The sequence below is a fragment of the Lutra lutra genome, chromosome 4 (genome assembly GCF_902655055.1).
Source record: "Lutra lutra chromosome 4, mLutLut1.2, whole genome shotgun sequence".
Taxonomy (NCBI): domain Eukaryota; kingdom Metazoa; phylum Chordata; class Mammalia; order Carnivora; family Mustelidae; genus Lutra; species Lutra lutra.
In genome coordinates this window covers 21,307,556-21,333,602 of record NC_062281.1, presented here as the reverse complement: position 1 = coordinate 21,333,602, position 26,047 = coordinate 21,307,556, and the positions used below count along the sequence as shown (strand labels likewise).

At 43.4% G+C, this 26,047-nt stretch overlaps 1 protein-coding gene across 9 annotated transcripts in view; it reads right to left on the bottom strand.

The window, feature by feature from the left end:
- Positions 1-21,886, bottom strand: part of SAMD12 (sterile alpha motif domain containing 12) — a 390,950-nt gene extending 369,064 nt beyond the window's left edge. For 3 of the 9 annotated variants that reach the window (XM_047728616.1, XM_047728618.1, XM_047728619.1), the window contains exons 1-2: positions 21,740-21,855; positions 9,971-10,147 (exon numbers count right to left, since the gene is read on the bottom strand). In XM_047728616.1, the coding sequence (XP_047584572.1) occupies positions 9,971-10,147; positions 21,740-21,752 (190 nt within the window). In that variant the 5' untranslated portion in view covers positions 21,753-21,855. Of the gene's footprint in view, positions 1-9,970; positions 10,148-21,739 lie in introns of all 9 variants that reach the window. The other 6 variants (XM_047728611.1, XM_047728612.1, XM_047728614.1 and 3 more) reach the window with 4 other exon arrangements.
- Between the last annotated feature and the right edge of the window lie 4,161 nt (positions 21,887-26,047).

Sequence of the window (26,047 nt, the reverse complement as noted above, 5' to 3'; positions counted from 1 at the left end):
ACCTTCATTCACCCTGTTTCCAACACAGCCTGACGTTTGCTTGGGAATAAGGCCCCCTCTCTTCCCAGTTTTTATAGTTCAGGTGGGATCTTACCCAAACCCCAGGGTTTAAATACGTGAACTGGCGCTAAGCCAATCCGCACATGCCCTACCTGACCATCACATGACCTCTATTGTCCAATCAGAGACTTCTGCAGTGGCATGGGAATTACCAGAAAGAGACTTGGTTTCTGTCCTTCCAGATGTGTACAGGGAAGGACCAGAGACAGAAACGTGATAGAAGTCCTGACCTCTCCAGAGGACACCCTCTGGGTGAACAGGGAAGCACACAAGAGGAACCAACAGAAGGAAAAGTAGTCCATGTGAAATAACTAGAAATCTGGATTAAAATTTTACCCCAGGCCAGATCTATAGCCAGGCTCTCAATGAGGTGAGCTAACAGCCTCTTTTACTTACTGGGTTTTCCAATTCCTACAGCGTGGGTCATGTCAAACTATACCTAGTCTCTTGTGACTAGAAAGGCCTTCAGAGGTCACTAAGGTCCTGTTGCTTTCTAACCTTGTGTGTTAGATAAGGAATTTGAATTTCATCCTGAGTTCAGCAGGTTGCCCATGAAGGGTTTTAAGCAAGTTGGTGTTAAGGTTTAAAAAAAAAAAAAAATTACGCTGCTGCCATATGCAGTACCTTTGGGAGGCTCAAAACTAGAGTCAGAAAAACTCATTTTAGAAGCTCATGGATTCACCAGGTGAGAAGAGGTAAAGACCTAAGTTAGGGGAAAGGTAGTGAGGATGAGAAATCTGTCAATGATTTCGATCAGGGGTTGACCAACATATTCTAGAAAGGGCCAAAGAGTAAATATTTAAAGCTTTGTGAACCACATAGTGGCAACTACCCCATTCTGCCACCATGGTACAAAAGCAGCAATAAATAATAAGTCAATTAATGATCATAATTGTGTTCCAATAAAACTTCAAGAAAACAGGTGATTATTTGCCAACCCAGACTTAGCAAAATGGGTCAAACTCGGTAATTAACTGGACGCGGGGGAGGAGGGGAGTGAGTCAAGGTAGCTGCTAGGTTTTTTGGATCTTTATGTTCTTCGTGTTTGGTCCCAGAATCATAAATTCATTGAGTCACTGAATGTCAGAGGAGGACAGAAACTCATTAAAATTATATAGCCAACAGCCTCATTTTATTGGTGTTAATACTGAGGGCAAGTACCTCTGAGGTAGCCAACTAGTCAGCAGTGCAAGCAGGACCAGAATTTCTACCCCTGGTTTCAGCTGTAACTCTATTACACGATAGTTCTCTCTTCTATGGCTCTAAAGATGTCTCTTTTTCTTGAGACCACTGTGTTGCATGTAATTATTGTATATTTAATAAATATCACTAGACATCTATGACGACTCTCTCTGTGGTCCTAGGACAGTCTGTCCCTCAGGAGCCTTAGTCTTACCTTTGTTATACATATTTCCCCCAAGCCATTTTTGTGCTTTTGATTTTTTTTAGATTTGACATTTTTTTAAGTGGTTGTAAAACATACATCATACTCCTTTGCTCTAAGGATTATTCACTTTCTAATCTGAACAATGTTTTATGTTAAAAGCACAGAGAACTTATTCAAGCCAAGACCTGAAGAACTACTTATTCAGCCTCCTGACAAAAAAAAAGAATAAATCCCACACATGCATTATCAGAACATAACCACAGTCAACTCCAATTGAATACCCAAAAATCCTACTAAGAGGCAAGCAAAATGCCTTATGACTGCTAAGGAAAACTAAAAACCATACAAAGAGAAAAGAGCTGGAAAAAATGTCAAATACTAGCAATTCCTGTCTTTTGAAGGTCTATGGATCATTTTTCTTTTCTATTTACTTTCCAAAGAGTATATTGAATAAGCATATAAATCACTATTATTTTAAAAGGTTAATTTAAAAGGTAGGGAAATGTTGCTATGTTGCTTTTATTTTTTTTTTTAAGATTTCTTGAATTTCTAATAGTATCTTGCTCTAGGACTTTTAACAGAATATATTAAATTATGTAAAAATTTAAAAACCTTGAGGTTTACATCAAACTGTGCTTTCAGATCTAAATAAGTGATGCAGCTTTTTAACCGCATAAATTATTTTTCTCTTCATACCTAGTGAATGATTCTTCCTTAAATATTTCCAGACACCATACCATCTTCACTATTATCCAATTTTCCAGGACAGCTCCTTTTTTTCCCCTCATCTCCTGACAAATCCAACATGGTTGGGCAACTGAGTATCATAAGTTCAAGTTTTTTCTACACAATTATCTTTAGACAGTTTGCCTCACATTGTCCTCAGAAGAGAATTCTTAGTGCTGTGGTCTCACTCTGCTTGTTTCCTTGATGGAACCTGGACTCTACTGTCCCTGAGAATGGGAGCCCGGATTCAAAATGGAGGACAAGTAGCCAAGTCCTTTCGGTTGGACAGCTGGTTCTTCTAAAAAGGCTAGCGCATCATTATCAAGCCCTCAGTTCCATTCTCACTCCAATGATGAGGGACCAGTGGGTAGACACAGAAGGGAAGAGAGAAGAAAAAGCCAGTTAGGATGCAAAGAGGAAGCTCAGGTGGCTCTTGGGGACAAGCTCTCCATTCTAAGTTCAAAAAGACCCAGTCAACAGAAAGCAGATGGGAGTTTCTAGAAGCCGTCAGCAGAATGCTTGCTTAAGTGAACATCTGAAATGCCATAATCTGAATGCACAGGTTTGCCAAGTTACTAAAAGCCCAGTCAGTCCTGTCCTCTCCTCTTGCCCTTTTCAGGTGCCACCTCAATACTAACTCCTGATCCCAAATATAAAGCGCGCATGCCGCACGAAGTTCCAGGAACAGGACACTGCTCTTGAAGTTCATGAGCACCTAGGTCACGTCTGAGTGTATGCACACGCACTACAGCACTAGGGTGGGAGTTAGGGAACTTGGGCTTTTCTACATCTTATTACATGTTGTTCTGAAGTTCTAATGCTCTGAGCAAAATATCAATTCATTACACAATTTTCTGAGCACATACCATGTACCATGATTTTTGTAGTAAGGGAGATTTCTGGTTAAATCCTCTTCAGAAACAATAATGCCTAAGGGCACGTGGGTGGCTCAGTTGGTTAAGTGTCTGCCTTTGGGAAATAAAAAAAAAAAGGGTCTGCCTTTGGCTCAGGATCAGGTCATGATCTCAGGATCCTAGGAGGGAGCATGATGTCAGGTTCCCTGCTCAGCAGGGAGTCTGCTTCTCCCTTGCCCTCTGCCCCTCGCCCCCCCTTGTGCACTCTCTCAAGCAAAATCTTAAAAAAAAAATCATAATGCTTATAAAGTCTACCTTTAGATTGCTAACTTTTTTTAGAAACAATTAACTATACAAAGACACTGAACCTTATTTGGAAATTAAGAAGTTAAGTGAATAAGGGCACAGACTCTAGAATCAGACTTTGGAGTTTGAATATTGGGTCTTCTGAGTGATTAACTAGTCCAATAAAAAAAAAAAAAAGAACTAAACATTGAGAGAAGACAAGCCCCTCCTTGGTCCTAAAAATCCAGCCAATATGTCTTATAATGAAGACCAGGATTGACAGGTCCCATCCATTGAGAACTTTCAAAAAAACCCTCAAGTATGAGCAGAGAATCTACTATGTAAAAACACCTGAATATCTAACGAGAACAGAGATCAGAATGAATGGGTTAGGGGAGCGGGGGAAGGCAATGTGGAAAGAAACATGGTGAACAAAGTAAATTTCCATTGAACAAATATGTTATTAGCATTAATATCCTCAATGACATATGGAAAGATATTATATCATTTTAAGGCTATAAAAATTTCAGGTAAAAAGACCTTAAAAAACTAAAAATATTAGATGCTTGAAAGATAAAAATCAAAAAGTACAAACAAAAAGAACAGATGAGAAATAGGAAATAAACCAAAAACTAGTCCAATATCCTCTTAAAGACAGCAGGTAGAGAAATAAAGAACAGAATTGGATAAAAGGAAATGAAATAATTCAAAAGAAATTCCCTGAAATGAATGACAGGAATTTCCATTTTGAAAGACCACTAAATACACAGTAGGCTCACAACAAGGCATAGTCTCGTGAAATTTCTCAACATTAGGGAAAACGATTAAATAACTTCAAGAAGAGAAATGTATTATTTCATACAAGTGATCAAGAATCCGAAAGGCTTCAGATTTCTCAAAACCAAGGCTGGAAACGAGAAGATATTAGAAGCCTCAAAATTGTAAGGGAAAACAGTTTAACTTTTTCAAATTGAATCAAGTTATCAATAGAGTACAAGGATAGAATATTTTCACATATGCGAATTCTCAAAAGCACGCTTCCTATGTACCTGTTCTTAGGAGGTAACTGGAGGAGGTGTTCCATCAAAACCAGGTGAGAACAAGACAGGATGAAGACCCAGGGTCCTATAAGCAGGAATCTAACACAGACATCAAAAAATGCATCTGAATGATGGAGGTGAAAGGCGGTCCAAACACAACTCTGAATCAAGTCTAGAGACCTATTTGAAACTAGTCAGATTTTGGGGGGAAAATTGCTTCGGAAACTGACGGAATACCTGATGCGTGCACGTACTGGAAGGAGATTTAACAGAGAAACTTCTGGTTCAAATTAGTGGTGAGTTTATAGGGCACTAAGCCAACAGTAATAGCAATATTATAAAGCAATTTTTTAAAAGACAGTGATTTTTAAATTATGTTCATACAAAAAAACTGAAATTTTCAGTTTATAAAGTACTCATCGTATTCCCTGGCATATATGGTATGACTCAATACATTTAGCCATTATTATGATGATTTCAGCTCTCTCTCTCTCTATATATATATACACAAGCTCCACTCTCAACTTTTTACTAAGTAGCCTCAGGAAATTTATTACCCACAGCCTATTACCTCATATGCAAAATGGGAATAAATACAGTATAGCAGGCATTACACAGAATGTTTAGAACTAACAATCCTCGGTATACAGCAAACATTTAATAAATGGTAAAGAATATTTATCTGTGTTTGTATATAAAATATTTGTGTACATTTTGTCGCCTGAAAAATGAAACCTTAATTTAAAAATATTAACACTAAGAGGTCAAAAATAAATACTGGCTAAATATAAGAACTGCAGTGTTTGTGAATGTAAAAATAAATGAGAAATAATTTTATTAAGAATAAAATTAGTTTTATTAACACTAATAAAAGTGGCTGAAGACTGCACATACCAACAAGAAAAAGTTCAAGGTCACAGTATGGAATGACCAGATAGACCAGGAAGCCAATGAAACTCAAAAAAAAAAAAAAAAAGAGGTAGAAAACCTTGTTAGAGTATATTGAAAAATCAGAATAGAAGTCATGGCAATAATCAAATAAAAGTAGTTCACATGAATCATCAATCTGTAATAAAGGTAGAGGAACCTAGCTTAAGAAATGTGTAACAGGTGTTTAAGTTCTACAACTAACCTGGATCCTGTTCTCATCTTGCACAGATCTCTCATGCCATCCAACAGACACACCTTTTCTTTCAAAAGGTAGGCTTTTTCTATGGCTCTGATCGTGACAATGACCATCAAGTCACAGTGACAGAATGAGAGGATACCCTTCTGAAACTCAGACAGGTGTCTGTTGCCCTCACAAGAGCTTCTGTCATGGGCCTTATTAAATGCCGTAGCTATGGAGAATGAGATTGTTCATTATGCTTACATAACCAAAAACAAAACAAAAACACCTTCATATGTTACCAACTAAACACCCATTGAGGTTTGCTGGAATGACAAATTACACCGGCTATCGTGACTGACTTAATAGAAAGCCCAGAAGGAAATATGAACTTTCCCTGGGGTGGTCTGTGGGCTTTTTTAGTGGCAACAGAGTGGGCACTGAAGTCATCTGAACTTGGGTTTGAATTCTTCCTCTACCATTTACCAGCTGGTGACCTTGAGGAAATTATTTAAGCTCTCTGGGCCGCAACTGTTTCATGTAGGAAATGGAGCGATTAAGAAACAGCTCATGGGATTGTGAACAGGTAGGATTTTCAAAACAAACAACCAGTATGGCTTGGACCACAAGTCGTCAGCAGTCATTCGCCATCAAAAACCAATAGAGCCACACCAGGGAATGCTGGTTGAAAAGCATGCCTTATCATGGAGTGCCTAATAAATGCAGCTATCGTGATCCCTAGTTTCTTCCCTGCTTTGTCTATAGTGACTATGAAGAATTTTCATACCCAGAAAAAGAATGTTTAAATGTCACTTTAATATAGCTCATTAGAAGATGCAGTTATGTTTGCTAAGTTCTTTATAGATTTTGGACACTAGCCCTTTATCTGATATGTCATTTGCAAATATCTTCTCCCATTCTGTCAGTTGTCTTTTGGTTTGGTTCACTGTTTCCTTTGCTGTGCAAAAGCTTTTGATCTTGATAAAATCCCAATAGTTCATTTTTGCCCTTGCTTCCCTTGCCTTTGGTGATGTTCCTAGGAAGATGTTGCTGCGGCTGAGGTCGAAGAGGTTGCTGCCTGTGTTCTCCTCAAGGATTGAGGGATTCCTTTCTCACATTGAGATCCTCACTCAACACCCAAAGAACAAATAATCCAATCAAGAAATGGGCAGAGGACATGAACAGACATTTCTGCAAAGAAGACATCCAGATGGCCAACAGACACATGAAAAAGTGCTCCACATCACTCGGCATCAGGGAAATACAAATCAAAACCACAATGAGATATCACCTCACACCAGTCAGAATGGCTAAAATGAACAAGTCAGGAAATGACAGATGCTGGCGAGGATGCGGAGAAAGGGGAACCCTCCTACACTGTTGGTGGGAATGCAAGCTGGTGCAACCACTCTGGAAAACAGCATGGAGGTTCCTCAGAATGTTGAAAAGAGAACTACCCTATGACCCAGCAATTGCACTGCTGGGTATTTACCCTAAAGATACAAACATAGTGATCCGAAGGGGCACGTGCACCCGAATGTTTATAGCAGCAATGTCTACAATAGCCAAACTGTGGAAAGAACCTAGATGTCCATCAACAGACGAATGGATAAAGAAGATGTGGTATATATACACAATGGAATACTATGCAGCCATCAAAAGAAATGAAATCTTGCCATTTGCGACGACGTGGATGGAACTAGAGGGTATCATGCTTCGCGAAATAAGTCAATCAGAGAAAGACAACTATCATATGATCTCCCTGATATGAGGGAGAGGAGATGCAACATGGGGGGTTGAGGGGGTAGGAGAAGAGTAAATGAAACAAGATGGGATTGGGAGGGAGACAAACCATAAGTGACTCTTAATCTCACAAAACAAACTGAGGGTTGATGGGGGGAGGGGGTTGGGAGAGGGGGGGTGGGGTTATGGATATTGGGGAGGGTTATGTGCTATGGTGAGTGCTATGAAGTGTGTAAACCTGGCGATTTGCAGACCTGTCCCCTGGGGATAAAAATATATGTTTATAAAAAATAAAATTTAAATTTCCACACCCAAGGGGAAAAAAAAAAGATGCAGTTATGGCAAATCAACAAAATAATGGAAGAGGGGAAAAAAGGGCTTTAACTTCTCACTACTTAAGGACTGGGTGCCTCCAGAGAACTCTAGGACCTCTGGCCTCACTCTGGCTGCTGTCATCTCTAATTTCAGAAAAATTCTTGATCCCCTGTAGAACATCCCACTTGCAAACCCCTTCAAAGTAGGCACTGTTGCCATCCCTTCAATCATGGCAGCAGTAATAGAAGCCCTAAAAGACTCAAGACACCAAGTTCTAAATCTAAGCTCTGCCTCTAATACGTTCTGTGACCTTGGGTGAGGGAACTTTCACATCCTTATTTATGAAATGGGAACAACAGTGTCTGTTCCAGCTGCCAGTGGATCAGCTGCGGTTCAGATGTGAAACTGTACTTTGCAAAACACAGGATGCTGTGTAAAGCCAAGGCGGTATGATTTTAATGATAATAGCCTTGGAGTGAGCCCCAGCAAACACGCAGGTGCCAAAAGCTACCACTATTGAGTTTCAATTAAGAAACTCTGGCCAGGCGAAGCAGGTCAGAGGGAAGCAGGAGTTTCATGGGGTTGTGCAAAGGCACTTAGCAAGCAATAGAACCAACCATCAGCCAGAAAATCACTCTCCCTTACCATTAGAATCAGGGTCAATGGCATTAGCACCCTGGAAACCTAAATCTTAAAGCATTAAAAGTAGGAAGGAGGCAGGAGATAGAAGGAAATAGGGAGCATGTCCTCATCTTGCAAAATCGTGAAACTGGCCAAGTTTATTTTCAGTACTTTTACTTTTCCTGACATTATGGGTACTATTTTGCTGAAAGCCCAAACCTAGGCTGTAGGATCAGCATACCCTCAGGGCACCTCCTCGCTGGCCTGTGCACCCAACCCCTGTTCCACAGGCAAGCACCTGCCAAGGCCTAACCTTTCCAGAAGATGACTCCTGTTCTGAAAATTATACCCTCCTCTGACATTTGTGAATTCCAAGTCCTCTTCCATACCTGTCTGACCTGGAGTTATTACAAAATAAACAATTTCACAAAAAGATGGCAATGACCCATAGGTTCTTTTTTTTTTTTTTAATTTTATTTATTTATTTGACAGACCGAGATCACAAGTAGGCAGAGAGGCAGGCAGTGAGAGAGGAGGAAGCAGGCTCCCCACTGAGCAGAGAGCCTGATGCAGGGCTTGATCCCAGGACCCTGAGATCATGACCTGAACCAAAGGCAGAGGCTTAACCCACTGAGCCACCCAGGCACCCCTGACCCATAGGTTCTTAAAGGTCACCCTTTAATAACCTCATTTTAAAAAAGAATTCTAAGGATGATAATGTCTTAATCCAGTATTCCCTAAAATTTTCTAACTAGGAAAATGGACAGACATCTTCTGTTTCTATCAAATTCCAACTCTACCATGACCAGCTGAGCGACCATGGGCAAGTTGCTTAACCTCTCTCTGTGCTTCTTTCACTATCTGTAAATAGAGAGGATACTGGTACCTACCACATAGGACTGATGTGAAGGGGAATGAGTTAATATAGGATAAACAGTCAGGACAGTGCCTAGCACATAGAATAGGCATTAGTATTTCTTGATCGTTCAATATTTTAGTTATAACACTCATGTGCACCAGCACCACCCATCCCTTCCAGAAAAAAATACCTTCCCCAGGAGGTAATACATCTAAACTCTTGATGCTCCTTGCTCTCCCAGTTTTCCCTTTTTTGTAACTGCAAATTCTCTCTAGCCACTGGGTCAGTTCACACACATCATCTACAAACTCTCAAATATTTCTAGCTTAAACAAAAACAAAAACAACAACAAAAGAGTGCCTGGGTGGCTCAGTTAGTTGGGCAACTGCCTTTGGCTCAGGTCATGATCCTAGAGTCCCAGGACTGAGTCCCACAATCGAGTCCCACATCAGGTTCCCTGCTCGACGGGAAGTCTGCTTCTCGCTCTGACCCTCCCCATCTAGTGCTCTCTTTCTCAAATAAATAAAGAAAAGAATAGAAAAGAAAGGAAAAGCTTCCTTTGAATTTGTTTCCCATCTAGGTCAGGGTCTCCATCTTCCTCCTTATAGGTCTTCTCACCATGTTTACAACTCCTTTAATCTCAGTCGCTCTCTTTATATGACTATCTCTCCCTTCACTGCACATCAATGATTTGTGTAAAGAGTAGCATCCTCATCACCCGTTTAATCCGTGTACTATTATAATATGGATCCGCTTCCCCATTTCATTAGAATAGCTCTTACTACTGCCAAACCCATGGACACTTCCCAGGGCACACCTCGATCACATGATGCTGGTGCTCCATTCTGACATGGCTTCCTACTACCACTGGCTGCTTCTGTCTCCTTCAGCTTCTCATCCTATCCCTTCCACACTGTAATTGCCTAGCAGACATGCTCTTCTCATACAGGAAGATCTCCATCTCTCACCCACCTGTCCTCTTGCTGTAGACACGTGCACGAGAGGATGGGAGAAGGACACCACATGAACCCGTGGGAGAAAGGCACGTGCGGTGAGAGAAGAATAAAGATGGGCGGGGGAGGATTCCAGATGCACAGCAAGCCAGCACACAGCTGATCGCTGAGCTCCAGGGACTGTCAGCACCGATTCCTAGGGGAGAAGGGAGGGAAATCCGCCTAGAGCAGGAAGGCCCTAGCAGTCTGGGAAGGGCTCTGGCTACTAAGAAGTTAGGCTTTATTTTTTTGCAGGGCTGTAGAGTTGGGAGCAATTACGTGTCTGCCACACCCTGTAAGGAAACGATCCCCAATCCTAGCATCCTTTCCCCCTGCAAAATATTTCTCGCATCTCTTCCTTGGCTTTGATTACCTCAGCTTGCTTTTCAATTTCTTCAGGTTATGACCAAGCCTTCTGCAGTAGTTCATTCATGCTTTTCTTTAAAACTATGATGACTTCTCCAGGGGAGTCCAGGGCCGTGGGTGGGCCATTGCTGTGGGTGGGGCAGCTCCCCTGATTCGGAGTGCAGAGCTCCCACACAGCCTACCCTGCCCACGTGTCCTGCCCACATCCACCCCTCTTCTACTGGGATACCTTCCACAGTACGGCTCTCGAGCCTCTAGACTGTAAGTCTCACGACCGGAAGGTTTACAGCCTTAGATTCCTATATTGCCCAGGGCCATTCATGGCGCTGAGCCCATCAGAGGTGCACACTGAATACTTACTGTCCAAATGAAGCGGAGATTTACATTAGTTTGTGCTGGGCATGCACGTGAACTTGGAAGGCAGCATGCGAAAACAGCAACAATTAAAATCTAAAGACCTGGGGCTCCTTACGAGAGAAGCAGCAAAACCGTGCAAAGCAGGAACAAGATAAACACATTACTGATTCTAACCCCAAACCCGAGCTTTTCCTATTGTAGAGCCCAAATAAGTGATGATTTATCTTACTATGTATTGTTCCTTTTCTTAAATTGCAAAAATTTCCAGGAGAGAGCTAGTAAACTAGAACCAACCTACTGAACTAGAACGGAACCAGAAAGCAACATAGTACAGTGAAAAAGGACTCTGAAATACGGCAAATTTGGCAACAAAGCCTGGTTCTATCACAAATTAGCTGTGTGGTCTAGGGGAAATTACATATCTTCTCTGGACCTAAATTCCCTCAACTATTGGATGGGAAAACCACCCATCCCCCTGCATTATGAAAACTGATGTTTAGAACAGACACCAAGAACCTCGCTCCAAGTAGGCACAAAATAACATTAGCTGTCTTGTTTTCTCAATAATCATGTGCCTTCATTGTGTCAGACACAGCTGTAGGTGAAGATGTATCAGAAAAGTCAAATGCATGTTCTCATAGGGCTTATATTACTCATCCCTAGCCTCTGTGAGAACAGAGTGGAAGCCCCAGTCTTTTTCCCAGTGAAAAATACACATAATGTCCACACACAAATTATACATACAGTTGTAAAGGGATTAATAATCTAAGATCCTAAGAGAAAATCAAGAACCCTGCCCTTCTCTCAGTGTCTCCCCAATGTGTTTAGTAAGAATGACTTGGGGCACATATTTAATTCGGGGCCCCACATCTGTTTTACCAAAACAACAACACACCCAAGGGAGGGGATTAGGAATGCGGGTGTCATGAAGTGTCCCAGGAAAATGTTATCATGAAAGAAAGACCTAAAAAGAGGTCAAGGTCCAGTACACCTGCTTTTCAGAGGCTTACCCAGCCATTATGAGGACTGTTAAACTCAACCATTAGGAATTGCTTGATAAATATTTGTGAATGTTGGGGCACTTGGGTGGCTCAGTGGGTTAAAGCGTCTGCCTTAGGATCAGGTCTTAATCCCAGAGTCCTGGGATGGAGCCCCACGTCGGGCTCTCTGCTCAGTGGGGAACCTGCTTCCTCCTCTCTCTGCCTGCCTCTCTGCCTACTTGTGATCTCTGTCAAATAAATAAATAAAACCTTTAAAAAAAATTTTGTGAATGTAAAAAACATTGCAAGCTACTGAAATAAATGCTATATCCACACACACTTCTTCAGTAACTCCAACACAAATGGTCCATCCCAGTTCATCCACACCAAAGTATTAAGCATCCTGACATCAAAAAGCTAACTGTTCTCAGAAAACAGAAAAGAGAGAGAAAGCAAGAGCTTGGGCACCACGACGCTCTGACACACACCTACTAACTCACCAAGGCCAAGAGCTGGGACACCCCACCTCCACTTCTTGGTGACTGGTTGCTCTCTCCTACACCATAAGTAACTGGTCATCAAAGGGGCAATACAAACTTGAGATAAAAATCAAGTGCAAAGTACATCTACTGAAGTCAGGTTAGCAACATTTTCACCCCCATGTAATGCACACACATATAGTAATTCTGCAGCAATCCCAGATTCAAGTACTCTATGCCACAATTACGTGGACTGGTGGAAAAATCCTAGTGGAAATCCTAGTGTGTGAACATCCAAAGTATACCTCCAAGACTATGGTTCGTGCTTGGAAACAATTCTGCGGTCAGGACTTACACCCTATTTGAGACCAGATAAAATGCAGTCTTTGCAAGTGAAACAAGCATTGCTCCCACTACATAAAGGGTTAGCTGATGAAAGACCCAATTCTAAATCAGAATGGCACACAGCTGCAAAACCAGCCTCTGGCCCCCTTCTCAAAATTTCAATCACCTAGAAACAGTCCGCTAACCTGAGGTTTCACAAAATGGAATTCATGACTTCCCTTGGCAAATAAGGCCAACTTCCTGCAGGGACAGGTAAGTTTGTGCTCTACTCCACCCAGGTAGGCTCCTCTTCGGTGGACTCAAACATGGTCTTCCCTTTCCTCTCCTCACGCTCTTGCCTTTCTCCAAGGTAAGCCTTTCCTCATCTGGGTTTTTTTCCTTATTTGACAAGGACTCAATATCCAGGGTTTAAGAAAAGTTCCTTCTATAGTAAGTAACCTAAGAATTTGTTAACAGCTTGCTTTTGGATACAAAGCCAGTGGCATTTCTAGGCCATATCCAAGCTTGAGATCTGGACTAATGTAGAAACCAAGGGTGTATATCTGCCAAAGCCATACTATACTCTTATAAAAGGCAGCACCAAAAGCCCACCTCCAGAAAGCTACTTCTTCCTAACCCTATCCAAATGCCTAAACTCTACCCCTTGATGTAATTCCCTTATTTTTGTGAGATCCTCATTATCAATGACTTGTCAATACAGAGAAAATCCAAATTGAGGAAAATTTGGCCCAGTATTACATGTGAGGCATAATAACTCTAAAATACAGTTTGGCAGTTCCTCATAAAGTTAAAACACATTTACTATAGGGCTCAAAAACCTCACTCCTACGTCTTTATACGAGAGAAACATGTTCACGCAAAAACTATTTACAGTGGTTTTCCAAATTTAATGTAAACTGGAAACAACCCAAATGTACTTCGACTGGTGAATGGATAACCAGTGGTATGTACATTCAGTGGACTACTACTAAGTAATGAAAAGGACTGAATGGAAGCATCCAACAATAAGGGTGTACCTCAAGTACATTGCATGAGTAAAAGAAGCCAGACTTGAATGTCAACATAGTATATCATTTACAGGACATTCTGAAAAAGACAGGAGTGCAAGTACTGAACTTGGCAGTAGTTGTCAGGGACTGTGGGTGAAAGGTAACTAGAAAGAGGCACAAGGAAACATTTTGGGGTGTAGGAATTAAATATGATTGTAATGGTGTTAAGACTGAATACATTACATTTGTCAAAATGCAAAGAGCTACAAAAGGTGCGTTCTATAGTATGTAAATGATACCTAAATAACTCAAATTTTAAATTTCTTAACTTATCAATATAGGACAAAAGAGAACATTTGAAATAGGGACTCTAGTTTCAAAACCCTGAAATAGTTCAAATATTTTATCTCAGGAGAAACAGAGTTTTTAAAATCTATTTAACCAAATTTAAATTATGATTTCACTGTGTGTTAATTCTTAGACAAAAAGAATCCATTTTTCTATTATGTAACTTCTATAAGATTTCTATCAGAACAAAACATTTTTCATTTTACATTTGACCCTTTAGAGCCTATTTATATAGGCCCTTTTTTCTCCCCAAAATATATTAGGGCATCAATATTCACCAAAATCTTCTTAATCCTTAGATGACCCTAATACTGTTCTTTGGTGCCTATCAATCACCATCTTAGCTTATGATCTTCTTTAATGGTTATGTGGCCTAACCCAGCCATATCTTCTCTGGAAAACAAATAGAATCATACAGCTCTGACCCAATGTCAATTTCATGGAGTGCCTGAAATTTTCTTTTGCAAGATCTGAAATTCTGCTTTGCAATCAATTTACTTATCGTATGGCTCGGGGATTATCAGACCATTACAGAGCCCCGCCGATAAAATAGCAGCTGTTAAGTGGCAAGAAAGTTTTTCTGGGGGCGGGAGGGGGACATTTAAGTGATGAACTTTTAGTGAATATACTCCTGGTATAACTTTTACGTCCTCTTCAGTCTCATTACTGCAGGGAATCAGATAATCAAATAATACATTAAAAGTGAGAATGCCGGAACCTGGGTGGCTCAGTGGGTTAAGCCTCTGCCTTTGGCTCAGGTCATGATCCCAGGGTCCTGGGATCAAGCCCCACATCAGGCTCTCTGCTCGGCGGGGAGCCTGCTTCCTCCTCTCTCTCTGCCTGCCTCTCTGCCTACTTGTGATCTCTGTCTGTCAAATAAATAAATAAAATCTTTTAAAAAAAAAAAGTGAGAATGCCTCATATTTTACTAATGACATTTTGTTGGTCTTACCAACTCAGAAAACCTACCTTCCATCACGGAGCATCTACTACAACACTGGACACTACACTATGAGGCCATGAAAACGACTCAGATACCTTTTAAGTAAGGCAGGGAGGAGACAACATTGCCCTCATGTTGTCTAACAATTCCCAAGTGTTTACTGAGCAATTACCAGAACCGGCCCTCCAATGTAATGCTCTTTATGTACCTAGAGGTCATTACTATTAATATTCCCATTTCCTAAATAAGTGAAAAGGTCTCAGAGCTGCTCAGTGAATTACCCAGGTCCTCGGCAGAGCTGGGGTTCACACCCAGTCCCGCTGCAGAGCTTGTCCATTTAAAGACAGCCCCAGCCCTCATGGGGAGACACAAGCCGGCCTGAGCCCGTTCCGGCCCCAGCTCTCCACGTGAACCATAGCGGAGGCTTCCCGCCCCAGGATCACAAACATCCGTCAAGTCACTGCAGACCTGGTTGTCTCCTGAAAGAAAACCACCCAACACAGCAGCAAGGGTAGGCGAGGAGCAAAATGCTGAACTTGGCAGCTGGCTCCTCCCAGCCTCAGCACCCTTGGAAAGAGTCTGAAGGCAGGCAGGCGGCCGCCCCTGTCACCCAACAGTTGCCACCCCTTCGTACTCGTCACTCGGGGAGGCAAGCTGTGCCGGCAGCTTCCTGCACCCACACTTTAGAAAAACCAGACTAAATATAGCCAAGTTTGCTCTCAGGAGCCAGCTCAGAGCTGGGAGTGCTGCTAGATTCCGCTTCAGAAAACTGGGGAGAAATCAGCTTGATTTACAAGAGAGCGGCTTGCTTCCCTTGCTTGCTCCTGTGCCTTTGGAAGGACCATATGCAAGATCCAACTGGGCTGTGGGGAGTGCTGAGGTTTGGCCAAGCAGATAATTGAGCCCACAGGAAAAGGAATGTACCAGGAATGACTTAGGAGCATCCTCATTCACGTTCCTGCCCATAAAGGGCTAAAGAACCACAATCCTGGGACTTTGGGGGGGGGGGGGGAGTCCATTAGGTAGAATGTACTCTACATGCACCACAGTTTTATGCCGTTTCTGCCATTCCCCACCCATCAATATCCTGGTCGAAAGCTCACGCGAACACTCCTCCCTTGGTTAGGCGATCCCATCCGGCTCAGAACTAAATGCTCCATTTCTTCTCAGACCTCCCACGTAAGGTTGCTTGTGCTTCTACTTAGCACTTCTGTCATTCCACCTAATCTGCTTCTTGGTCGCCTTCAGCAAAGGGATGACGGGGAGGTACAGAAAGGGCTGAGCTCCCTTCCTGATCAGACTCCCCCCCCCCAAATCTAGTAGAGTTCCCCGCACCCAGACTGTGTTCTATTGCCTATGAACAGAAATACAAAACCTATATGAATGCCAGCAAAAGAGTCTGCAATTGCCCACCCTTCTTCTAGTCAAATGCACAACATGGCACCTTTCCTGGAGGTCAAGCACCGGCTTCCCACCCTGGGCTGCCCCTCCCTCGAAGGTCAGCACAGCATGTACCGTGACTCAGCATAACAGAACAGTTACGGCAGCAAACGGCTACGCAGCCTCCCCTTGGGAGCACCAGCCCTTGTTTCTTCTGGCTTAAGAGTACATACAGCAAGACAGAAGACAGGACTGGGCCAGGCAATGCAAGAGCAGGACTAAACTGAGGCCCTGCCTGGATGGGTGAGAGGTCCCCAGGAAGCGAGGGGAGTGGCAGGAACCACGGCCCCGGAAAGCATGCAGGCAGGGCTTGAGGCCCCGTTTCTCGCACTGGGCAGGAATTTTCGATGACAGGCTTCCGGTCACCGTGCTCAGGTCTTAAAACAACATGACTCATAGAAGTTGTTGGTACAGGAAAGTCCGATTTTATGTCCCAGAGGACAAAATTAAGTTTGGGGGGGGGAGGTAAATAAAGAAATAAGAAAAAAGACCCATTGGTGATAAGTGAAGTGAAAGAGAATGGGGCGGCAGCTAGTTCAAAGATAACATCATGATGCGCAGGTAAGGGCCCGTCAGGGAAACGGGTCTACACGCCCACTGCTTCTTCTTCGGCTCCTACTCCGCAGGTGAACACAGGTGGGAGTTCACTCAGGGGTCCAAGGGGCTACTGGGGGAATCAGAAGCATCCATCATCTACCCATTAATTCTCTTCTCCTCATTCATCCAACAAGCTTCATGAAGGGTCCACCACAGGCCCGGCCTAAGGCACAGTGCCTACCCGCACACAGCACCAGACCACCAAGTTGCAGAGAGGATCACACACAATGTTCTCAAGAAGGAGTCGTAGTTACAAAAATGCCAGTGGGCTAGCTCGGAGCCCTCCTTGCTCCAGGATTCATAGGAGGGAAAACCATGTGGATCCTTCCAGTCTCTCTCCACTCCCTCACGGGTAATTAGGTTCAGAAGAGGAGACAACTACTGACATGCAGGTCTAGGGAAAGGAACAAAGCACACGCGGCTCTGGCCTCTCTCCTTCCCTTTGCGTCCCACCTGCCTGCTGTAGGAGCCGTTGGTCTCCCCGCTCCCCAGGCTGTTACAGGGGCAGCAACTCCTAGGAGGGGCAAGGGCTCTGCTTGGGAAGTAGATTAGCAAGTCTGCTTTTCTCATCCAATCCAAATCCACACAACAAACAAAAACCCATGGAGTCTTGAAATAAAGAAGACACTTTTGGAGCGCCTGGGTGGCTCAGTTGGTTAAGTGGCTGCCTTTGGCTCGGGTCATGATCCCAGGGTTCTGGGATGGAGCCTCACATCAGGCTCCCTGCTCAGCAAGGGGTCTGCTTCTCCCTCTCCCTCTGCCTGCCGCTCTGCCCACATATGCTCTCTAACAAATAAACAAAATCTTAAAAAAAAAAAAAAGATGTCACTTTCATATTCCATCACGAGTCTCCGTGACTCAGTTCTGAATTCAAGTGGGGTGGAGAGCCTTTACTGACACCTTCTTCTCTTTCCCATGTGTGTTTGACCAGCTCGTTTGCCCTCTCCCACAGCCGCTCTTATGTATCCTTACAATATCTTGGTGACAGGCAGGGTTTTGTTTCGATTTTTCTCTTTTACAGGAGGAAAAACTCTAAAACCTGAGCCTTAAATGACTTCGAGGCCATTTGATAGCCCATGTGTTCATTTAGGATGGAAAGTTCAGATTCCTTAACGCAGATCTGTCATCTACAGCACACTGCCTTCCATTTGAAATCCTTGGGGAGATGGAGTGCTCAAACTTGGAAATCATTTTTATCCCACATGAGAGAGACTAGTCTATGAGATGTGGAGTAGAAACAGGACGCACCAATGTTTATCCACCCCACTCTGCTGATGCAGCTCTGAAGATGAAGCAAGAAGAGAAGGAAATGTGAACAAGGAGTAGGAATACGGTTCTCTTGCTTCAGGGCATCTATACTCCACTTAGGAAACAATCATTGCCAAGCACCAGTCCCCAAATACAGAGATGAATACAACACGGTCCCTGATGAGTCCACTTTTTTCCTCTCCTTGTGTAACAATGCAATCCATTTCTGTTAAACATCACCTATGGACACAATCATCTACACAAGCTGTCCATGGAGAACGGATTACTCTGTGGTTTCTGCATGCCACCTCCTCTCTAGTGGCCCTAATTATCCTAGCTATTTGGGGTAATTTATTAAAATACAATGGCTTTTTAAAAAAAGACAATGGATATAAACATAATCCCAACCTGAATGGGGACCAGGGGCTCTAGGGCTGGAAAGCAGGACTCTAAGCTGCCCAGCTGTCCATAAAGGGGAGGCATGGCTCACCGCCATGCTAGGGAATAGAAATAAGATACTGTAATTAATTTCAGAGAAGAAACTATAACCCAGGGTAGCCATAAAACAAAGGGCACCTCTTTGTCATCTTAAACTCAAGGCTATAGGTTTAACAAAATGAATGAGCTATTTGTTCTTAACACTTTTACTACTTTTAACACGTTACACTTAACACAAGGTCAAGCTTACTTAAACAGGTTACACATGATTAAAAAAAACCCTTCTATTTTGCTAATTAGGCTTGTATGAATAAGTGAAAATTCAGAATACAAAACATGACAAATAGTAAAGGTTTTTGTTTCCTTTTTGTTTTTTTGTTTGTTTTGTTAAGAAGGATGGGAGTATAAAAACATTTACTGAGGATCTATGTTCGTAGCATTCCCCCAGAAGCCCTCTCCCTTATTAAATCTTCCCAACATCCCTGGGAAGTTATCAGTAGTGCGTCCTTTTTTCCCAGATGCAGAAACTAAAGTTCAGATGTTAAGTAACATGTACCCAATTTCCAATTCCAGTTCCTCCGGCCAAATTCCTTCTCTGAATCAGTGTTTCTTAACAAACTTAGGGACACCGCTGGTTAACTTGGTTTTGGGTTGTGTACTTTGTATGGGATGGCCATGCATGGAGGGACATACAGCATCCCTGGCCCATGGACAAAAAAAATACCAACAGCAGCCCTAAAACATCCCAATCCCACACGTGGAGGACTGTTACCCCGCAGAGGAGAACTCCTGCTCTAAAAGATTCTTCGAGCACAAGGACAAAAAAACTGGAGGGGCGCTTCCTTTAAAAAATCTCCCCTACCTTCAAATTTCTCCGAAGTCCCTTATTTTACAGCACATGGGCTCCTAAGAAAGCCCCGTGCATACCTACGGAGTCAGTTACAAAAATGGCCATGAAATATTTCCCATACATCCCGTAAGCATTTACTGAGAACATACTATGGGTCAGGTATTGTGCAAGGGGCTGGGAATATAAAGTCAAAAAGTACAAGGTCCCAACCCCAAAGGGCTTATAGTCTAGTGAGAGATTAAGTATGGAAATGTTAAAATAGGTGTAAGCACCAGTACTAAGGACATTTAGTGCAGAAGGTACCTCTCACAGACTAGAGCAGAGAGCTGGGAAAGCAGAGGGAACAATGGGTTGAGACAGGGTTGGAAAGTTTTCCTGACCCTTTTGAAAGATCAGGTGAGTAGCCAAGAAGTGCCCAATCTAGGCTAAGCAAACGGCCTTTGCAAAAATAGAGCTAGGGAATCCTCTCTGCAGTCGAAGTTTAAACAACTCCCTTCAGTCCTGGAGTTGAGACCTCATCGTGATTCAAACTCAGGTTCTCCTGTTTATCAGAGACAAGCACTTGAACCAAAAAGTCTCTAGGATTTAAAAAAAAAAAAAAAAAAAGCCTCTGCAGTCTACGTGTACTTCATTCCAAAGCTCGTTTTCTCACAAGGTCTGCCTTTGCTCGTATAATAACCCATCAGACAAGAAATATGACTAATTTTATACTTCTTACAGTGAACAGGAAATGGTTTTCAAATACACCTTGGACTGGCAACCAGTGGGAGTGTCCCTCACTTGGGAACACAGAAAAGTGCAGAGAAGAGAGGATAATCAAGGTCATCTTAAGGGTGAGGCAGAAGGGGTACCGCAGGTCAACCTAACTTTGGCCTGAAGCTCAGGATGGACTTTATCTTTTTTTTATCTTTTTTCCACTCATCTGAAGTCTTGTTTCACTTACCATCAACTGTAACAATGCAGAAAGCCAGATTCTCACCTTAATATTACATTTGCACAGTAGCGAAAACTTAGAAACCTCTTTGTCTATTTTTTTTTCAAAGCCATGTCTGTTACAGACATATAAAAACCATAGATGTAAATATAATATAACTAAAAGTAGCCATCTAGGGCGCTCTGAACCTCAGCCCAAAGGCAACAGTTTTTTGAGTTAAGGTACTGAACAGAAAAATACTGGGTTGTTACTACTTCAGATGGTTAAGTAATTACAATGAGAGCAGGAGTCGGAGTAGTTCAATTGCTCTCTCTTGGGGCAGGGAGGGGAGAGGAAAGCAAGCCTTGTGGTTCCCTCTTGCCTCTAGCCTACAAGGAACAGGCTCATTTCCCCTTGGCAAGGAGCCAGATGCACTGGCAGGCATGCCCTCTTTTTCCTGCCCCAGTTCCCCTCTTACCTGAGCCACACTCAGGAGCCATAACTCTGGGGGGAACTGTAGGTTCTCCTTCAGTCCCAGGATTATTGCATTTTATCATTCGGGCACAGTTTGACCTCTAATTTGACACCGCAAACACATCTGGCCCACATACCAACCCCCCCGCCGCCCCCCGTCCCCCCGCCATAAACTACCCTCCACAAAAAAAGTCTCTATTCCAAGAGAACAAGAATCTGAAAGGAAAACTTGGGATCCCTCACAAACCTCCTGCCCCTGCTTTCACCCAGGAGGTTCAGAGGAAACAGTATTATAGAGCCAAAACTGCAAAGCCAGAGGCTAAAATTATATTAGAAGAGAGGAAGGTGGTCTTGGAAGAAAAGGATTCACCCACATGGAAAGGACTGGTTGTTCTTTTTAATTCCTGGCGGATTCCATTTCTTTTCTGTAAACTTTGCTAACCCCGGGATGGTCGTATAAACAGAGACAGGTGTAGGGTCACCTCCACCCTCTGAGTACATCTGCTGCTCCGCTGCCGGGTGCGCACTACAGGGGTCCTGGACCCAATCGAAGACCATGCTTCCCGATGACGCACCTGGCTGGGGTCCTCTCCCACGTGTGAGGGGCAAAACGAGTATCCCCAGCTCCGTGGCCACCCAGCCGCCTCCAGTGCAAGCGGACAGCGAAAGGGGCACCTCGGGGCTGAGACCTCATGCCGGTCTCTCCGGCTTTCCCCCCATTTCCAGTACACCGTGTCGCATTAGGGGTACTCTTCGCCTCCAACCCCAAAGTGCTGCGCACCTACATGTCTTTCCAAAGCAACTGAAGAAAGCACCTACTGGCCTTCCGTGGCTCAGGTGAGTGCCAAGAGGTGTAGGAAGAAAGGGCCCGCTCGCCACCACCCTCTTTCCTCTCCTCCCCACGTTCCCCAGGATTCATCAGGGATGTGTGTATGGGGTGCGCGGGTTAAGAGGGAGCTTAAAATGCCCAAGCGTCCCTTACCTTCCACAGCCATTCTCTCAGAGCTTCCCTAACGCATGCATAATTTTCTCGGCCGAGATACTCCTCCTGCCCCGCGCTCCCCCCTCCTCGCGCTCTCGCCTAAATATTCTGCGCTCATCTGCTCTAGGACCAACCTGCCGCGGTCACGCAAAGCGAGGCTGCCGGCTCCGGCTCCGCGCAGGGCGGACTGGGAAGTGTAGTTCCCTCCTTCCCTCCGATCCGGGAGAGCACCCCGAATCCTCCTCGGGGGACGGCCCCTTCTCCACACTAGGACCGCAGATCTGGCTGTAGCCGGCTCAGGTAGAATAATCCCTACTCAGGGGGCCTCGTGGGCGAAGCCGGCGATCCCGGGACGTGGCCGGGACTACATTTCCCAAGCTGCCCTGCGCTGGGCTCCGTTCGGCGTTGAATAGAGACCCGAGATTGAGCACTTCGCCGGCAATTGCAAGTGGGTGAGCGCCAGGTAGGGCTTGTGCGGAGGGCTGGAGGCGGCAGCGTCTGTGGTGGGATCTTCTGGGCTTATTCGCCGGCTGTTTGGCTAACCATTTAGTGAGGAGAGCAGATCCACCAGCTGGCTATGGTTCCCCGCTCTGGGCCAGAGAGCCGCTGCACAAGGTGCGATAGAAAGTTGTTCCCTCAGCGCCCTGGGATTCTCGGAGTTCCCGGAGAATACCGCCAGGTGATAGAGCTGTCCTCTGACCTTCCAGGTGGTGTAGGTGGATAAACACCTAAAATGGGTGGGCGATGGCTTAAAAATCCCGAACGGGCATCATCCTCAAGGGGTTGTTAGGAACCAAACCTAGGAACCGGATCCCACCTGAGGATGTCTGATGATGGAAAGCTGTCTTGCTTCCCAACTAGGAGGCTTTCAGCTTGTTTGGACTGGAAGCCCATTGACGGTCTGTGATAGGGCCTAATCATGAACAGCGCCTAAGAATGCGTGTTCTTTCAACTTCTGACCCTGTGTCCTAACTCCAGGCATCGGGGGTGCTGTAGGCAGACAGGAGAAAGAATCACGTGGAAGGCAATAGAATTCCAGAGCTGGTAAACACTGATAAAAATGAAGTTCCCAAACTTTTTTTTTTTCTTGCACGCGGAAATGCAGATGGCGTTATGGCTGGTAGAGCTAAGGGGATGGTCTTGGGCGAAAAATCTGACTCAGGGCTGTAGTAAGTCTTTTAAAGGCCTCGAGCTTGGAAATTCGAATGGCGCCACTTCCAGTCCGCACCCAGCTCTTCTACCTCCGTGCATATATATATATATATATATATATATATATATATATATATAAAATCTCCCCGACTCCAAAATATATATATTTCTTTTTTTTTAAGATTTTATTTATTTGTCAGAGAGAGAGAGGGAGAGAGAGCAAGCACAGGCAGACAGAATGGCAGGCAGAGGCAGAGGGAGAAGCAGGCTCCCTGATGAGCAAGGAGCCCGATGTGGGACTCGATCCTAGGACGCTGGGATCATGACCTGAGCCAAAGGCAGCTGCTTAACCAACTGAGCCACCCAGGCGTCCCTCTTTCTTTTTTTTTTTTAATTTGATAGAGATCACAAGTAGGCAGAGAGGCAGGCAGAGAGAGAGGAGGAAGCAGGCTCCCTGCTGAGCAGAGAGCCCGATGTGGGGCTGATCCCAGGACCCTGAGATCATGACCTGAGCCGAAAGCAGAGGCTTTAACTCACTGAGCCACCCAGGCGCCCCTATATATATTTCTAAGAACTACTCTGGAAAATAAGCAAGTACAAAGATTTGATTCTTCCCATAAAGATAACCACTTAGATTTTGTCCCGGTCATAAATTTTTTTTAAAAAAATAATTTTGTTTTTGAGTGTGTACATGCACCACTGTTTTTCTGGTCACTAAGTATGTGCCTAATCCTACTATGATTGGGTAATGTGGCTGTGTCTGGGTGCTTTTAAAAATACCTGTGTGTAACTATTAAATGCTATCGGTGATATTTTAACTGTGTGTCCATAAAGCTGTGTGCAAATCAAACCCAAAACTTCCATCCTTGGTAAAGTAGCCTGAGACCTGTTCAATGAGACACAATGGGTATTTGCCATGGATAAGATAATTTTTTCAATCTAATTCATAACCATCTGGAAGGAACTGAAATCCAGGTGCTTTCTATCCCCTCTCATAGAAGTCTTTTCTTAGATAAAACATTTGTAAAAGAAAGCCAAGGGACCAGCAAAGTGATGATTCTTGACCTTCTCGGTCCACTAACCCTTTACAAACACATATTCTTAACCTCATCTTAATCTCACAGAATCTGGATTTCTGAATGTTTGGAAAGGGACACTTAAATTTTAAAAACCCACAGGTGATTTTCATGTGCAATGAAAATGAAAAGCATTGGTCTGTCTTCAAGCTTTTAAGGATCTGGGTTTTACATTACTAAAATGTAAAAGTCACTGAAATCCATTTTTAATTTAAAAACTATTTCAGTTCACATCTTTCAGATCCTTCCCAGTTGATGTGCATTCTAGTTTGAATTTCATTTTTAGTATAAATGTAAATGAGATGTGAAGGAAATATTAGTTTAGCCATAAGAAATAGCCAATATTGATTTTTTTTTTTTAAATGTAGAAATAGAGCAGTATCACATGGCTTAACCTAATAAAGGATAAGGAGAAGTTAAGTTGGGGCTTTCAATTCTGACTGATCACCTGGGGATAGGATGAAACAGTTCTCACTAGAATCACCAAAAGGAAAAGACAGAAAATACAAGTCTTGGCAAGACTGGGGAGCAGCAAGGACTCATGAATCCTGCTGGTGGTGGGCAAATCGATACAACCACTTTGGAAAGCCATTTGGCATATTAAGCTAAATAATGCTTATCCTGTGATGCAGCAGTTCCCTTGTGAGGGTATGTAGCAGGCAGATGTATGCATGTTTCCAAAAGACCTATACAGGAATGTTCGTGGCTACATTATTTGTCATAGCTACAAACTGGAAACAGCCCACATGTTCATCAACAATAGATTAATGAATTGTGGTTAAACAAACCACCCCATACTGTACAGGTTAGCAAACTATGGCCTATGGACCCAATATGGTGTACTGCCTCTCTGTGTCTTGTTCATGAGTTAAGTATGGTTTTTACATGTTTAAGTGGTTGGGAGGGAAAGAATATCTTGTGACATGTGAAAATTTTTTTTTTTTAAAGATTTTATTTATTTATTTGAGAGAGAGACAGTGAGAGAGAGCATGAGCTAGGAGAAGGTCAGAGAGAGAAGCAGACTCCCCGTGGAGCTGGGAGCCCGATGCGGGACTCGATCCCGGGACTCCAGGATCGTGACCTGAGCTGAAGGCAGTCGTCCAACCAACTGAGCCACCCAGGCGTCCCAATGACATGTGAAAATTATATAGAAGCAGCTACATAATAACTTCAGTTTTGCTTTTTGGCCAGGAACACCTAAAATATCTCCTGTCTGTCCCTTACAGAAAAAAGTTTTACCAAATCCTACTATAAAGTAATGAAAATGAATGAATTACAACTATATACAACAACACAGATAAACCAGATCCATTAGGCATCTGTTGATGGTAACACATCACCTCAAATTTGAGGCTTCAAGTAACACCCATTTATGATCTCAACTTCTGTGGGACAGAGATCTGGGCACAGCTGAGCTGGGATTTCTGCTTCATGGTCTTTTACAGGCTTCAGTGAAGGTGGTGGTAGGCCAACATCATATGAACATTCAACTTGGGAAAGGTAGGCTTTCAAGTTCGCGTGGTAGCTAGAATTCACTTCCTCTCAGGCTGTTGGATGGAGAGCTTCAGTCCTTTGCTGGCTGTTGGCCCAAGACCAGCCTCACTCCTTTGCTACAAGAGCTTCTCCAACAGGGAAGCCTGCTTCATCAAAGCACACAAGCTAAGAAGGCTAAATAGAGTTTGCTAGCAAGATGGAAGTCACAACCTCTTGTTACCCAATCATAGAAGTGCCATCCCCTCGATGTTTTCATGTTCTATTAGTTAGAGGCAAGCTACTCAAAGGGAGGCCATGAGTGTTACGAGGTGGGATCATGGAGGATTATCTTAGAGCCTGCCTACCACAACACACAGGCAGAACATTGAACAAAAAAAGCCAGACAAAAGTATATATTGTGTGATTCTATCTACCTATTTATTTTTATTTATTTATTTATTTATTTATATTTCCGAAACCAGGCAAGATGAATCTATGGCATTAGAAGTCAGGAGAGGGGTTCCCCTAAGTGTATGAAAGGGGAATATAAGAACAGGGAATGGTTAGTAGCTGGAAAGAAACCCCATGAGGGCATCTGGGATGCTGG